The following is a 17,512-nucleotide window of genomic DNA, read 5'->3' on the forward strand; positions in this document are numbered from 1 at the left end:
GGCACACTGCCTGCAGGGACATGGGTCACATGTCCCATTCCTTCAGAAAGATGGTGTGGCCCTTTCCAATCGTACTGTCTGTGAAGTCACTGTTTGCTCCTAGCACTGTGTATTTGCGGTCTGGTTTCCTTTTCCTGCAGGGTGATTAAAACATGTCATCTTTGTACTTGATTATTACACAGTGCATACTTTGTATGTAGTCTCCTTAGAGTGTGTTGACATGCCTGGACTTGTGGACTGATCTCTTGTAGGTGCTCAGATGTTATCAGATACTTACTTTGCTTGTCTGTCTTTCTTCTAGTCCTCCAGTTACAGGGGTGTCGGCTTAGTGTCACCCCGAGATCTTTTCTCTTCTGTAGTGGTGGGTGGGTTGGCTTGCTGGGGAGCACAGGCCGGTGTGGAGCTTCTGCAGTGTGGAGTGCAGCAGTGCCTACCTTGTTTGGTGTTTTGGTCACTATTCATGTTCTTACCTGGCTCCCCAGCACTCTGAATCTAGTCTGCTGCTAAACTGTTGAGCAGGCTAGAGAGATCGGTGTCAATAATGTGCTTCCCTTGCAAGCACAAAGACCTGAGTTCAGTTCCCAGAATCACCTAAAACAAAAAAGCCAGACATGATGGTGTACATTTGTCATCCCAGTGCTGGGGAGGCAAAGATGGGGAGAACCCTGGGCTTCCTGGCCAGTCACCCTGACCTACTTGGTGGGTTCCAGGCCAGTGAGAGACGCTGCTTCAAAGAAAAAGAGGGAAATGACCCTGGAGCTTGTCCGCTGGCCTCGACACATGTGCACGCAACACCCAGTGTTAAGCAGGTTCTTCACTTCTTTTAGTATTCGGGTTTAAAAATCTGTGTTTGTCTTCATTTTTATGACTAGTCTTCCTCTTCTGAAACCCCATATCTGTTCACACGTGTTTATCACATGTGCCTTACATTCATTAGTTTAAGATACCTGCCTGCCAACTTCATTGCCTGGGCCATTTATCAGTATGGATTGATTGGTAAACTGTTTCCGCCACTAAATTATGGACTCTATTGTTTGTTTTTGTAATTTTTTTTTAAAGTATGTCAATCTCTGTGTATTTGAGAATAGTTGAGATGTAAGTGTCATTTTGCATGAGAAGCAGACATGTCTCGTACCCTATCAGACCAGTAGGATAGGGCTGGTACCAGCTGAATCTGCATGGGGCGTTTTTGACTCAGCTTTACTTACCCTGTGAGGAGGCTCTGTCAATCATCATTTGTTCATGACTGAAGGGATCTCTAGAGATCTGTACACATTGCCACCCCCAGCAGCCCCACCTTTTCCACCTTCTTCAGACTGCCCACATGTGGCTGTCAGTGTGTGGTCAGAACTAGGCTGAACTGCCCTTGCTCATGTCTGGCACGATGGCCCTCTTCCCATCACAGGGCTCCTTTAACCTGCTGGTTGCTCTTTGGGGCTGGGGTTTTGGTCAGTAGGAGAACACTTGCTGAACATGCACATTTGTGGTTTGTCCTGCTTCTTTAAACAATCATCTGAAGATCCTATACTATCCTGAAGGTCCAGTGATGCTGTTGTGGCCTTAGTGTCTGTGGAGAGGTGCAGCGTGGCAGCACTGCCGTTTACTAAGTAGGTGTCAGAACCCCACTGTGTGGTCAACACTTAGGAAGCGTGGTGTCTAAGAAGAGGAGTAGCTTGCACAGTAGCTGAACGGGCTGCTGGAGACAGTGCCTCTTCACTCTGAGAGGCACGACGACAGCTTTAATGAGCCACCGTTGGGGAGGCAGCGCAGCATGTGCTCAGGTACAGAGCCAGCCTGGCACAGAGCTGTGCACTTTTAATCCCAGTTCCACTACTCGGGAGGCAGAGGCAGGCGGATTTCTATGAATTTGAAGTTGGCCTGGTCTATGTAGTGAGTTGTAGGCCAGGCAGGACTACATAGTGAGACCCTGTGTCAGAACAGACAGACAAACTTAGGTAGAGAGTAGAACAGGTCAGAACCCACTCTTCTGCAAAACCTTCACAGTCACTGCTGTGAACTTGTGCCTTTTCTGTGTCAGTCTGTGTTCCTTTGCTTGTCTGCTTTTCCCACTATCCTGGAAAATAAGAATCCTGTTCCTGGGAACAACCCGGCTCTAGGCTGGCTGTTGTGTGCTTGCTGCTGAGCTACACTGTTCTTCATAGTCATGGTTTTGGATTGCTGTAAGCACATGTGTTTAAGTGTTGTGTGCAGAAGTCTGTGTGGGGGCATCTTGCTCTCTCAGCTAATGCCCTTGCTCACAAAGCCTTGTACATGTAAGTGCCTCGGACACTTGGAGTAGACCACGTAGATGGTTCATATCCCACCAAACTTAGAGACTGTTTCTGTTTTCTCCAACAGGAGTACAAACCACCAGGAACCCGGAAACTTCACAATATTCTTGGAGTAGAGACAGGAGGGCCTGGCGGACGGCGTGCTGGGGAATCGGGTCATACGGTAGCTGACTACTTGAAGTTCAAAGACCTCATTTTAAGGATGCTTGATTATGACCCCAAAACTCGGATTCAACCATATTATGCCCTGCAGCACAGTTTCTTCAAGAAAACAGCCGACGAAGGCACAAACACAAGTAACAGTGTGTCCACCAGCCCCGCGATGGAGCAGTCCCAGTCTTCAGGCACCACCTCCAGCACGTCGTCCAGCTCAGGTCTGCCGTCACACTGCGTGGGGCGGGCCTTGCCCGGGCTTTCTGCGTACCAACTAGTGGGGGTCTTTTAGAGTATTGATAGACTGATTTTTAAAGTTTTGTAAATGGGTAGCAACGGCTTATTTTACTTAAATTTGTTCTTTGCATGTGTGTGGCTCTGAGTTCGATCACCTGTAAACACTTCCCCTCTGTATAGTTAGTAGTAGATTCAACCCTTAATTATGCATGTGATAATTGTCTGCCTGACAGTTGGCAACAAAGCTACTTATTAGCCGAGACTGTAAGTGGTTTTAAATGGAGTTATTTTTCCACATCCTTGAATTTTTCCTTGCCTGGGACGAACTTGGGTATATTAGTGGCTGATGTGGGAAGATGTCTTCTGAGGCTCAGTAACGTGATCTCTTTCAAGTTAATACTATCGCTTGAAAGTTTTGTGTGTCTCTGTGTGTGTGCCGTGTGGTACACTTATCTGAGTGTGCACACACCTAAGGTCACATGTGGAGACAGGACACTGCCTGTCTTCCTTCACTGTCTGCCTTAGTCCTAAAGACAGGAGTCTCAGTGCACCAGGCTTGACTTCCTCTGAAGTCCTGGGGTGAGAGGACTGCAGCCTGGCTTTTCACGTGGGTGCTGGGGATACAAACGCAGGTCCCAGTGCTTGCTGAGGAGATGCTCTCACTCACAAGTGTCTTCCTAACCTCACACTAGAATGAGAATGGTAGAGCTTTGAGTACTAACTTAGCAGAAGTAACTTTAAACTCACAAGTTACTCCATGTCCTGATACTGAAGGTGGATCCTCAGGAACGAGCAACAGTGGGCGAGCCAGATCAGACCCAACGCACCAGCATCGGCACAGCGGTGGACACTTCACAGCTGCTGTCCAGGCCATGGACTGTGAGACACACAGTCCCCAGGTGAGCTCTCCCGGGGCTCATGTCATGGCCCCACTAGTGGGAGCTGTGGGAGCTGCCGAGGACTATTAGGATGACTGTGTCTGTGTCTTTTTTTTTCTAAAGGCGTGTCATGTCCTCACTGTTAAAGAAATAAAGCTTTTGACTAGAGGACATCCTGGTAACTCCCCTCCTTGTTAGAAATGAGAACATATATTGGACACACACACCACCGTCTTTGCAAGCATTTTCCTGTGTTTCTTATATTATTTGACAAAGCAGCATCTTAGCTTCATGCAGTTCGGAGTCCTACTTTTTCTGTGGTGCTGAGACTCCATAGATGCAGTCTGTCTCCCTGAGCTGCAGTCTGGATCTCTGTCATTGCCTCTTGGGACCTCCATTCCCAGACCTGGTTTCTGAATCAGCCTGTACCTGATTTTTTAACCTTGGATGTTTTTGTCTTGCTTTTTAAACTTACTGATTGTAGTAAACTTACTATTAAAGTAATTTTTTAAAGTAATTTTAAAAATTAATGTGAAGCAGGTGGGAGAAGGTTGATATACCATTTTAGGTACTTTCTACTGCTGTGGTCAAATGCCCAGACGGAGCAGCATGAGGGGACAGTAGGGCTGGTTCTGCTTCACAGTCCAAAAGGAAAGAATTCATCCTGCCAGGGAAGCCAGGCTAGCAGGAGGCTCCTTGGGCACACTGCCTCTCTCTGCATTGTAGAAACGAGGCCTGGGGCTGGGCTATGGAGCCTTAAGGCCCATACCCATTGGTCAGCCTCCTCCAGCAAAAGCTTTGCCTCTGCCGCTTGCTGCCCACAGGGACCAAGTGTTCAAACCCATAAACCTATGGGAGGTGTTCCCTGTTCACACAGGAGCACTTGGCTTCGTGAGATAATGTGCCTTCACAGGGTTGGCTACGTTTTTATTTTTAGGGCTGAGAGGCCAGGCAGTTATTTTTGGTGGTGTAAGTAAAATCTATGCTAGATTGATGGTCCCCTTTCTTGTGACTGAGCTGCTCGGTTCTGCTGGAGAAACTGTCACATAGTTTTGTCCTCACTGTTTGTATTCACTGAATCCTGTTAGGTAATTACACACTCCTCAGAGAGTCATGTCTCCCTTCTGTTCCCTGCAAAGTGCTGCAAGCCTCGCTCCCTGGCTCCCCTGCTTTGGGTAGAGTCTCTAGACAGCCTCTCCCCACGGTGGGTGCTGTTGCCTGTGCACACACTTTGACAGAGCTCACCCGCCTCTCTTCTCATTGGCTTCTTGTTGAAGGCCAGGCCTCCTGCCTTCCTGGGGTCTGGCTCCTTCTGAGCAGCCCCGAGTCAGTCTTCTTTCTAGTGTAAAAGCAGGTCTTCCTCAGGTCCATGTCTTCTTCACCAGGCCCCCTCTGGGGTCCCCTTGTCTTTGGCAGCCCTTCAGCTCACTGCACTTAGCTTCCTGGCCCCAGTTCCAGCAGAGGACACTCCAGTGCTGCCTTGTGCTATTGCTGGACAGTACTGGGCAGTGTCGACTTCTCCACGTCAATGAGTTTCCTCTAGTGTCTTTGTTTCCCTGTTCCTCTGTCCATCCCTTAGCCATCTTCACTTTTGGATGTTCCTGTCCACCATGCTTTGGAGATGACATGTGTCCTGTCCCTTCCTACCTTGCTGCATGCTTCCTGCATGGTTTCACCCCTTGTCATCAGTCACTGCAGTCACCGTTTTTAAAGCATCCCTTTCTGACTGGAATTAACTCCCAAGGCCCTGTGGGCTTGGCTTGGCTTACTGTAAATATCATTTTGAAAGTCTGAGCAAGACAGTGTAGCTGTACTATAGAAACTAATACCATTTTTAGCTTTAACCTGACTCTTAATGTTATTTCTTGGTTATAAAAATGGCCCTAAATTCACATGTTTTCTTGTCATAAATCCAGGGCCAGGGAGTTAGTCTTTGGATTAGTAAAGTGTGAATCGGAACTTTATGCATATAATGTTTGCCCCTCCCCTTTGGGAACCATCTATTCCCTGTCTTCCTGGGGAGGACACCCAACCGCTCTTCCCTGTCAGCCCCAGCCAGGTACCTCTGTGCGCCCAGGTGAACTTTCCTACTCCAGTCTAGTGTGTCCCTGTGTACCCATTGGAAACTACCATGTAGAACCCACGTGACAGCAGTGTGTTTTTGCACTCTGCCCTACCCAGGCCTGCCTTTATCCTCGGCACTCAGAATGCTCAGACTGACATCTTCCACTTCATGGGATGTGCCCAGCTAGACCACTCTTCCTGCTTTGGCTTAGAGATGACACCTTACACTTAGTTCTTAACTGTCACCAATTTGTAAAAGCCACCCTAAACTGTTTTGGACGATCCTTTGTTCATCTCTCCCATCTATATTGTACTGTAAACACACACTGAAAGTTCCCATCTGTCTTAACAGAAATCACAGTTTTGTTTCAAATCAGTTATTGATTTACTTCTTTATTTTAGGTGGCTATTGGACACTCCCAGCTGGCCTTCCAAATTATGATCGTCATCCTCCTGCCTCCAAGTAGTTGGAGTTACAGACATGCTTTACTGTGCCCAGTATATTATCTTTTTTCCTGCATTAATTTTTAGTTGTTTGTTTAGTGTGTGTGTGTATGTATGCTTGCCAACCATATCATGAACATGGAGGGCAGATGACAACTTCAGGGAGTCACCTCTGTCCACTGTGTGGGTCCTGGGCAATGCAACTCTCAGGTCAGGCTCAGCGGCAAGTGCCCTTATCTGCTGAGTGGCTTTGCCGGCCAGGTTTTGAATAGCTGATACAGTGGCGTGGTAAAAAGAAACACAGCACACGGGGTTGTGAGAAGTCGTCTTTTTCATGTCTGCTAGTTTAGTACAAACTAACATTGTAGCTTCTATATCTTTGCAAAGTTATTCTTCACATAAAAGTAAATCTAACTACACGTTATCAGAATATATATTAGCCAGGTAGTATATTATATGCATTCACAGCATTCTGTACACCTCCAAACACATCCCTAGGTATGTTATACACTCCAGCCATAAACAGTGTCATACCCATACCGTACATACTTTCACGTCTGGGTTTTTCTACATATGGCACAGATTTGATATTCTTCCCATATTAAAATAAAGCTTTTATTTTATATTGTTTTACAGTATTACATTAATTGAATATTCCATAAGTAATTTCATTCATAGCTTATTAATGAGCATTTTTGCTTACTTCCGATTATTTTTACTATTTATGATGGCATAATAAATCTTTATATGTGCAGGGGTTGTGGGGATGGGGGTAGGGGTGAACAGAGTAGGGGGGTTGCCTACCTTTAATCCTACCACTCAGGAGACAGAGGGAGGTGGATCTCTGTGTTCAAGGCCAGCCTGGTCTACAAAGTGAGTTCCAGGACAGCCAGAGCTGTTATACAAAGACAAAAAGACTTTATATGGTTTTTGTCTGTTCTAACAATTGTTTGTAACAATACCTGAAAACAATTGGAAGTAAAATTGTTGAGTCACGGTAAGGCAACATGTAATTTTGGTCATGATTACCAGATTATGGTCTGCATGATCTTACAGCTTTGCAAACCTAAGTTGAGAATTGAAAGTCATTGCCAACTTAGAGTACAGTGTATGGTGGAGCATTTGCCTGGAGTACACACCGTGCCCTGGCTAGCTGAGTCTCCAGCAGCACACAGGCACACACACCAAAGAAAGGAAGACAAGCATGAGGAAAGGGTTACTTAGTGTCCTTCATCCACAGTTGGACTTGAGGGGGACAGCTCTCTATGGCCTCAAACTGTTAAATAGGAAATCCACAATAATAGTTTGTATTTTTATAAAATTGTGTATGCTTCTGAATAACAGGATGAGAGCTCATCCCACCCTGCTCTGTCCTGTGTCCAGCTTTGTCTGTTCTATACACGTGACCGGCCCATTCCTCATGGAGACAGCCTATCATCAGATTGCTTTTTGTGCAACTACAGTGCTGTGCCACTGATTCTCACTTCATAATTTAAGGTGGTTGGTTTGTTCGTTTTCTCTGTGTAGCCCTGCCTGTCCTGGAGCTTACTCTGTAAACCAGGCTGGCCTTGAATTCAGTGATCCACCTGCCTCTGCCTCCTGAGTGCTTGGATTAAAGGTGTGCGCCACCACTACTGCCTGGTTTAAGATTTTAAAATTAACCATTTGATAATGGGTCCAGCACAAGGCTCTGGTGCTGACCACTCAGCTCTGTCAGAGAGCGTCCTGCTACATCTCTGATTGGCTCTGTCTGTTCTGCCAGTGTCAGTTTCTTCCCTCTGCCAAGAGGGTAGGTGTGTGTCAGGAGTGGCCTACTTGTCCCCCGGGGAACCGGGACCTTCCAGTGCAGAGTTGGTGTGCCATGTCAAGTGCCCCTTATCTGGAGGGTTAGACCTATAAGTGCTTCCATTTCAGTTCTTTGAGAGTTTGGTGTAGTAGAACTCACCTTTTACAGGTTGAGTGTCCCTAATCTGAAACTCTAAGAGTTAAGCTCTAAGTTATCTCTATTTAAAGCATTTCATTCCAGATTAAGGATGTTCAACCTGCATTTTCATTTGTGAGATTGCCTACCAATTTTGTTTTCCCCTACTGGATTTTCAAGGGTTTCATTTTCATGAATTTTTTATTGAATAAATACTTAACAGTTTGTGCTAAACTGGTGTGAGAGACAGCCTTTGCCTTTTCAGAGCTTATAGTAACACAAGTAAGCACAACAGAACACAAAAATGATAAGTAATATTTACATGAAAAGGAAGTCTAGGGGTGTATCAGAGGTGTTACCTGCATGGTGTTGGTAAAGTTCTGGGTTAGACCCAGCTCAGTCAGTCAAGACTCACGTGACTGAGGACTTTTGTTAGATTGAGGCGTGTTGACTAAAGTAGACTGAACATGTACTATCCAGGTGAAGCGGCTGAGGGAACAGTGTCTCCCCTCCTGGGTATGACACTGAAATAACTGAAGTAGTGTTCAGAGCACTGGTCCCACATGCCCTTGGCTCAGCTGCCCGCAGCGTGGCATTCAGCACACAGACCTGGCTGCACCTACACAAGCTAGCAGTGACGTCAGAAGCTCATGCCTTTCAGCCAGAGTCCTGCTGGTGGCCATGCCCAGATGAAGGAGGCTAGGGGAGTAGGGACAGTCATGTGCACAGAAGGTTGGGGGCATTAGCCAGAACATCCAGGAACTCTAGAACTGACATGATTGAAAGGAAGAGATGGAAGCAAAGATGAGAAATGAAAGCAATCTTGATGGGAGGAGGCAGTGAGCACGGATGCCCTGAAGCATGTGTCCAGTTCAAGTCTTGATGGGAGGAGGCAGTGAGCACGGATGCCCTGAAGCATGTGTCCAGTTCAAGGGGTGGACGACAGTCTGGGGTGATGGGAAGCCAAGTATGTAAAGAAAGGTTGGAGAAATGGGTAGTGGGAAACCACTAAAGGGTTATAAACAGGGAATGAGTTGATTTGTGTTTTGAAAGAATAGTGCTGCTACTCCGAATGGGTTGAGAGGGCAAGCATGGAAGCAGGAGAGTGGTTTTATTTGATAAAGAGGCCCTTGCATTAGTCTAGGCCGAGTGATGGTGGTGGTAGCAGGAAGAAGGGTGGCCAGATTTGGGATCTAGTGTGAGATATCTCATGGGTCCTTCCTGCTGGGTTAGAGGGAGGACTGTGAAGCCTTTGGCTGTATCAAGAAAGCTGCGAGGGGAGATCAGGGTTCTTGTGGACCGGCTGAGAGTGCAGCTGGGTTCTTAGAGAAAGCTTACTAATCTGGCACACACAGGCGGTGAAATAGAGACCTGGATGTAAATGGAACTTGGAAAACTGGCTGCTTTGGTGGTAAAACATGTTTTGCTCTGGAGCTTACGTAGAATTTTGTGGTGTAGAACTATCTAGTGTACTGAAAGTTTCCACTCACCCCCCCCCCCCCCCCCCCCAGCTCACCTGCTTTAATGCCAGTGCTCAGATGTAGGTTAAGCTCAGAAGCCGTGCTGAATAACCCGTTCATAACTTCTCCCTCGCAGGTGCGTCAGCAGTTCCCGGCTCCCCTGGGCTGGTCAGGCACTGAAGCTCCTACACAAGTCACTGTTGAAACTCGTCCTGTTCAAGAAACAACCTTTCATGTAGCCCCTCAGCAGAATGCACTGCACCATCACCATGGAAACAGTTCCCATCACCACCACCACCACCATCACCACCACCACCACCATGGACAGCAAGCCTTGGGTAACCGGACCAGGCCAAGGGTCTACAATTCTCCAACAAATAGCTCCTCTACCCAGGATTCTATGGAGGTTGGCCACAGTCACCACTCCATGACATCCCTGTCTTCCTCAACGACTTCTTCCTCGACATCTTCCTCCTCTACTGGTAATCAAGGCAATCAGGCCTATCAGAACCGCCCAGTGGCTGCTAATGCCTTGGACTTTGGACAGAATGGAGCTATGGACGTTAACTTGACCGTCTACTCCAATCCCCGCCAAGAGACTGGCATAGCTGGGCATCCAGCATACCAATTTTCTGCTAACACAGGCCCTGCACATTACATGACTGAAGGACACCTGACGATGAGGCAAGGGGCTGATAGAGAAGAGTCTCCCATGACAGGAGTTTGTGTGCAACAGAGTCCTGTAGCTAGCTCGTGACTACATTGAAACTTGAGTTTGTTTCTTGTGTGTTTTTATAGAAGTGGTGTTTTTTTCCCAAAAACAAAGTGCAAAGCTGCTTGAATCAGAAGGAGATTAACACACTGAACCGCTACAAGAGGGCAGAGCTGACTTTTTTTAACTTGAAAAGATTGCAAAGGGACAGTGCAGTTGTTAAGAGCCATGTCCACCTGTCTTCACGGAGAGCTCCGAGGTGCCCTCTTTTTGCCCCACCTTAACCTGCCGTCTCCCCGTCATATGGGTTTGTCTTTCTACCCAACAAAAGTTAATGTTCAGATGTTGGTCTTGGTCATTTGCCAACTAATTTTAAAATAAAAAGGCACTGCACATAATTTGCATAAAGGGCCCCATAAGGGTGGTTTTTTAAATTTTTTTTTTATTTTTTGGTTTTTGTTTTGTTTTTTCATTTTTATTTTTCCCCCTTTTCCCATGTTTTGTTTTGTTTGGGGTTGGGGGTGGGGTGGGAAATTTGGGTTTTTATGTCCTCCACATACTTGGGCACGGAAATGCAGTACTGTAAGGAAGAGGGACCTCCAGCTCACACAAACATCATCTTCAGCTGTGTGAAAGGGACGATCGTGTTGAAGTTTGTAAGGCACATTAAGCATGCTAAGTGGCGGGGATCAGGACTCTCCTGTCTGAACCTACCGAGGAGCAAAGCAGCAGTTCCGTGGGATCCTGTGGTCTCCTGTGGAGAGGCCGCGGGAAGATAGGAATGCAACGGGACTGGTCTCCTCCTCAGCAAGGTGCACTGAGAAAGCAAACAGCGGGTCCGCTGTGGCCAGTCCTGGGTAGGTCTGAGTGGTGGTCTTTGGGATAACCTTTGGCCTTATGGATTTGGACTCGAAGTTAGAAGAGCCTACCATTTCAGATACAATCACTTGTGGACATGCGTTTGCAGACAGTCCTTAATGCTGAAAACACAGAGAATGGGTAATTCAAGAGGCCTTTCTTTTAAAATAGACTTGTGACCCACTAATTGTAAGGTATTGCAAGGTCACTTTGCGTGTGTCATAAAGCGACTCCCTTATTGGTTGAAGGCCACAGACGTAGTGGTTGACTCTGGCGAAAGTAGCTACAGCTGTGTCCTTCCTGCTTTGACCTTTTCTTTGGCTTTTTCTCGGCACGTGGTGTCTCCACCATTTCTTCTGCACAAAGATGTCTTCTGTTCATCCTGAACATTTTAAAATGCAGAATTTTATGTGACTGCTTTTTTGCCTCACAATTATGCTGTGAATTTTACAAAAATTTATTTTCTTTTTTGATAATTTATTGTACCAAAGCTGTTTTTATAGCACATAGATGTCTGTAACCAATAATGTAGCAGTTCTGCACTTTGACACAAGGTGTAACTAGACCATTTTTAAATGTCAGTTGAAAATAATGGCTGTACTATTGCTTAAACAAAACTGGAACTGTTGTTGAATCCATAGCCAATACATTTTACAGCAATCTGTGTACTGGACAGAATAGATTGACATCTAATTCAAGATTACAACACCTGTCACATTCTAAATGTGTTCAGGCTTCTGAAGGGGAAGGGACACTGGATCCAGAAGCTATGGAGCCAGCAGTTGATACTTGTATCCTGATTAACTTACTTGTAAACTTGAATTCGAGACCTTGATTGAACCAACAGGTCCACAGTAGGAACAGGAGGAAGGCAGAGCTCTGTGTGTGACCTGCAGTGAGCAGGCTGGCATTAACAGGTACCTCACTGGAGAGTCTGCTGCCTTCATGTAACACAGTCTGGCAGTGGCTAAATTTGGGTTCCCATTTAAAGTGAGCAATTCTAGGGTGTTACACTCTTAAGCGGTTGAATCGGGAGAGTGGGGATGTAGTAATTTCCCTGTCCGGGATTGCAAGAAGCCTAGGAGAGAAGCAGTGACCTACCTCTGCCTACCGACAGCCCTGTTGGAAGCAACTCAGCAGAACACCACGTTACTTTTTATTGGTCAACTCCATGTGGCTGACTAGGTCAATTTTTGTTTTTTGGGTTTTTTCTTTCTTTCTTTTTTTTTTTTTTTTTTTTGAGCAAAAGCAGTTTTTTATATGTAAACAATGACAAAAGAAAGGCCTAAAACTCTGTGAATGTGAATGGAAACTTGGAGAGCCCCGTTTTTATAAACACAAATACTTTGGTTGTTAATCAGGAAATCCATATTTATTTTGTAATTAAATGTCAAGCCTGTGGATTGTTTTGAACTTGGTAGTTGATGAGAGTTTCCGTGAATAAAGGCATCACCTCGAGTGCAGCAGGGTCAGAGGGGTGCAGCACCTGCTGCTGTAGGGACCCCGACACCACACCAGGTGGCTCAGGTCATTTTTCCCCCCCTGTGCTGGTTGCCACATTTTAGCAAGCACCAAAAAAGAAAGCAGTTTTTAGACCGATACTTAAATGAAGAGAACCACACAATCCAGTGCTTCTGCATACTGTGTCATGTTCCAGTCCAGTTTCGTGTGCTTTACTACACAGTTTGGTTACAGGACTTCTGTGCATTGTAAACATAAACAGCATGGAAAAGGTTAAATACCTGTGTTCAGATTGTAAGATCTAGTCCGGACTTGCTGTGTATATTGTAACGTTAAATGAAAAAGACCCCCCTTTGTATTATAGTCATGCGGTCTTATGTATGATAAACAGTTGAATAATTTGTCCTCAGACTCTTTACTATGCTTTTTTAAAAATTAATTTAAGGAAAAATGTAAACATAGTAAAAACCAATCTTCCTATGCAATGAAGCGGGTCCAGGTCTGGTAGGTATAGCAGGTATAATTGAGTCAAATTGTGTACAAAGGGGAATACTGCCTTGTGGAGACGAGGCTTCACGTATCTTTGAAAGTAAAAATTGGAGGTGTAACAGATGATTGGTTCTTTAAAATGGATTCTTTACCTGAGTGATCATCGCGTGCACAGTTACTGCTTCGTGGTCTTGTGTAGTGTTCAGAGGGTTCGGGAGGACCACACGGTTCTCCCGAGCCTCTGGCCTGCTGGGGTTGATAGACTGAATGCTGCTGCTGCTCCTCAGCTCCCTGGGGATGCACTGGCCACTGTACTGTACAGACCCTAGAACCCGGCCCGGCCATGCTTCAGGTTCTCCCTCCATGTCAGCCTGCACAAGGACATGTTATTGTGGCATTCAGAAGGGAAGAGACTCAGAAGAGTCAGTGGGATTCCGGTTGTAGAGCTTGTGTGTTAGAATGGAGAACTTCCTATTTTTTTGTCTTAGGCTACTTCAAAAAATTTTTTAAAACTTAGGTAACAAGCCTATTTTGTAATACTGGACTACAATACCCAAGACTTATTTTTACCTAATAAATAGGACTACATTTTTTCTCTTTTAAAAGAGGCTGTAGTAATCTGAGGCCTCAAAAATGATGTCTGAGCCTTTGCTACTGCCCTTGGTTCCTGCGTATTTGTTAAATGTACTGTCATGTTCTTACAGTGGGGAAAATACGTGAAGAAAGACGCTAAACACTTCATTTTAGATTGGTCCCCAACGTTCTTTTCATTGGCCTGCTTTCATTTTAACTTGCCCAGGCTCAACACTCTGTGTGTCTGGTTCTGTGCTGGTGACCATGTGTAGGAGATGAAATGGTCTGTCCAGACACAGGACTGCCTCAGTGTTGTGTGTGAGGAAGCCTTGGAGATGAAGACTGGGGAGGTAGAGGCTGTGCAGGGCTTTGGTGTACTAAAGACCAGAGTTCTTAGAGTCTGGGCTATCTGCAGGGCAGACATCCCCCACAATGAGCAGAGCAGCCCAGGTGGCCTATTTCCAAGCGCACACAGTCCTTGGCAGTGTGTGCACTAGCTGTGAAGACGCATGCGGCTGTCCATGCTTCTCTTCATACACGGCCTTGCCAGCTCCTAGGGTTCAGCTGCTGTCGTCAGGGAAAGGTGAAGGAAGAGCCAGCTGCCCACATCAGGACTGGGTTACAGCAGCATTAACACTGGTGGAGGAGCACAGGCATTCTGTCACTTTGAAAAAGACTCCTGCCTTGAATCTGAGACAGCTGTCTCCAACTAGATACTGATGTAAGCACAAAGTAATTGCCTGAGACAGTGGTTCTCAACCTGTGGGTCACGACACGGATTGCATATCAGATATGCTGCATATCCGGTACTTGTGTTACGATTCTCAACTAGCAAAATTACAGTTATAAAGTAGCAATGAAGTAATTTTATGGTTGGGCTCAGCACACATGAGCTGTATTAAAGAGAGAACCAGTGTTCTAGATTTTCCCAGTAAGTTCTCACTTGAATCCCCCCCACCAGCAGCCTGATAGGAAGGCTTCAGACAGATCTTAGATCCAGCTCTCTCTGCTCTGCCCTGGTAGGCTTGGCCGGGTTCTGGAAGTTCTCAGAAAGGAGTCACACTGATAACACAGGGAGCACAAGCTCACATTGGGGTGCTGAAAGCGCTGAGCAAGGGAAGAGATGGCGGGGCCCACTGTGGTTTGCCAAGTGCTCTTGTAGCTAGGAAGATACTCTGCCATCTTTCAGGATGCAGCATCCAGAAAGACCAAGCGGGTGGTACCGCCTTACCCTGTCTGGAAGAAGGAAGCTGGTTTGATCATCTTTCCAATTAAATGTCCTAAGCTTGTTACCTTGGGTTATCTTCTTACTGCACGCATGCGTCCTATGACTATCCCTAAGCTTGTTACCTTTGGGTTATCTTCTTACTGCACGCATGCGTCCCATGACTGTCCCTAAGCTTGTTACCTTTGGGTTATCTTCTTACTGCACGCATGCGTCCCATGACTATCCCTAAGCTTGTTACCTTTGGGTTTATCTTCTTACTGCACGCATGCGTCCCTATGACCATCCCTAACTCCTTAGCTGAAACCAGTATGGTGGAGCATCTGAGCACCAAAGGCAGGGTCTAGTCCCTATGAGTCATGGCCTGCGAAAGGGGCAGCAGCACAGCAGGCAGGGCCTGTAGTTGCCTGTTTGCTCAGGGAAGAGGAGAGGGCTAACCCAGTGAGGCCTGCCTGAGGTTGGAAACAGCCTTAGAAAGATGAATTGGCAGCTTATCTGCCATTAGCCATTGTAGAGAAGAATCAGAAGTGCTGTGGGAGTGGAGCGTGATGGGCTGATGAGTTCCTTGTGTGAAATGGCTTTGTGTTTAAAGCCAACGTCTGATGCAGAGAAGTAGCCTAAGGAGACGGGGAATCAGTAAGGCATCCTGAGACACCACTTCCACTCTGGGTGTCCACGGGCAGGAAACAAACTGGGGGACAAAGGGTAGTTTTGATGAACAGCTACCTGCATACCTACTGGTTTTGAGGCAGGTCTGGAAGCTTTGCACAATCACACCCACCCTACCCAGCATTTGACTCAGGTAGTTGGAATGGGGTCAGGTCATGTTTAGAAAGCTTTGGCTAAGGTGCTGAACCTGTAGCCAGGCATGACTAGAGCAAGGAGAGAGGCATGTGGCCAATCAAAAGCATCCTAAAAAGGCATGTTACTGTTTATTGAGTTATGCTTGCATTGCACAGTGTCACAAGCAAGGCAGTACAGTGCGCACAGCACACACTATTCTGTTATCTTCCATCATGGAAGTGGGAGGATGTGGTGTAGCATCCTATCAGTAGTGCTCAGTTGTCCCATGAGAAGACGTGTTCAATGTATTTCCCAGTAGCAATCTTGAATTTTCTTCCCTAAACATGAGTCCTGTGTGGCCTTTGGAAGGCAGTGGACTTCCCCTCCCCCAGGGCCTGGGCTGGAGTTTGTGTAGCAGTTACAGTCTCTAGCTTGGAATCAAGGATGGGTTTCAGTCCTGGCTGTGTGCCCATTAGCTCTGATGCCTGGCGGATCCCTTCTTCAGGCTCACTCCTGCAGTACAATTGTCTGCTGTACTCAAGTGCGACATTCTGTTCAGTGTCAGTGAGTGGACGCAGATAAACATCTAGCACACACTTCCTGTAGAGGAAGCCCGACTGTCTTCAGAGCGTGAGTGGAACCTGCATTTCCACATGAGTATAACAGGACTAGGTGAGTGTTGTGCACTTTTCGGCTACTTCTGGAGCCTGGCTGGGTATTACCTTTATTAATTGGCTTTGCTACTACACAGTGTCTATTTTACAGTTGGGAAGTCCATTGGCTTTGGGGTTTTGGTGGTCCCCTTTGTCTTTATGTCCGTGTGGCTGCAGTAAGGACCAGCACTGATTTTTTGGGGATTTTTGGTTTCTAGTAGGATCTCACTATGTAGCTCTGGCTGCCCTGGAACTTGCTATGTAGACTAAGCTGGCCTCAGACTCAGAGATCTGCCTTCCTCTGCCTCCCAAGTGCTGGGATTAAAGGTGCATGCTACCATGCTAGGCCAGCACTGATGTTTTTAACCAGCACTGTTACTAGGCTCTGGGAGTTATATGTCCAGTGGCCCTTGACTGCCCTCACTCAGGTTTTTGTAGCCTTCAAAGAAACAGGCCTAATTTAATCACAGAAAAGAGTGTGATTGTGTGATCATGTCTGCATGTGAGTATGGGATGTGTGTGTGCATGCACACCTGTGTGCAGGTGTTTGTGTGTTCACGCAAAGGTGGAGACCAGAGGTTGACAGCATATTTCTCTCTATCGCTGTCCATATTTCTGAGACGGCCTTTCTCTGAATGTAGGGCTTGCTATTCCAGTGAGACTAGCTGGCTGGCCAGCTCAGGGGTCCAGCTGTTTCTGCCTACCCCCTGCCCCCCATGACAGGGTTGCAGACACCACCTCTGTACCTGGTGTTCACAGGTTTCTGGGTTTGGGACCCAGGCTCTCATGCTTGTGCAGTAAGCACCCCCCACCAAGCCATCTCAGCCCCAGAGGGCTTTACGTGTATGAGCAGTGACATTGGGTAAGTTTTGGGAACTTACAAGGCTGTAACATAAACTTTTAAAAGCAGTAAGGCCAGCTGCGCCATTTTCCATTCTGAAGTTTGCTTTGGAGATATGTTTGGTGACATGTTCAGTTAAGTTCCCCACAGGGTCATTCCCTTCTTATTCCTAAAATGTTTTCCCTCTTAAGTAAATTGTGAGGATAAAGGCATCGGGATGAAAGTCTGTCCTTTGCATTAGAATACGCAATTTACAGTGGCCTGAGTATATTAAGTCACACTGGGCTGATGATGGGGTTCAGATGGGTGAGCTGCTTCCAGGCCAATTCTGTATTCCAAGTCCAAAGCACATAGCCCTCTATTTGAAAAGGCACCTAGGCCTGGGCCCTGTAACAGCGCCAATCTCCTCAGGTGGGTTTGCCCTTCTCTGCCCCCGGAGGTGCCGTTCATAGAGTGGACCTGGTCCAGT

The 17,512-nt window shown here is 46.6% G+C and overlaps 1 protein-coding gene across 2 annotated transcripts in view; it reads left to right on the forward strand.

The window, feature by feature from the left end:
• The window catches only part of Dyrk1a (dual specificity tyrosine phosphorylation regulated kinase 1A), a 133,597-nt gene extending 122,966 nt beyond the window's left edge, over positions 1-10,631 (forward strand). For both annotated transcript variants that reach the window (XM_036203611.1, XM_036203612.1), the window contains exons 10-12: positions 2,359-2,665; positions 3,456-3,580; positions 9,585-10,631. In XM_036203611.1, coding sequence (XP_036059504.1) covers positions 2,359-2,665; positions 3,456-3,580; positions 9,585-10,205 — 1,053 coding nt within the window. In that variant the 3' untranslated portion in view covers positions 10,206-10,631. The remainder of the gene's footprint in view (positions 1-2,358; positions 2,666-3,455; positions 3,581-9,584) is intronic.
• The last annotated feature ends 6,881 nt before the right edge of the window (positions 10,632-17,512 follow it).

Source organism: Onychomys torridus, chromosome 12 (assembly GCF_903995425.1).
Source record: "Onychomys torridus chromosome 12, mOncTor1.1, whole genome shotgun sequence".
NCBI lineage: Eukaryota > Metazoa > Chordata > Mammalia > Rodentia > Cricetidae > Onychomys > Onychomys torridus.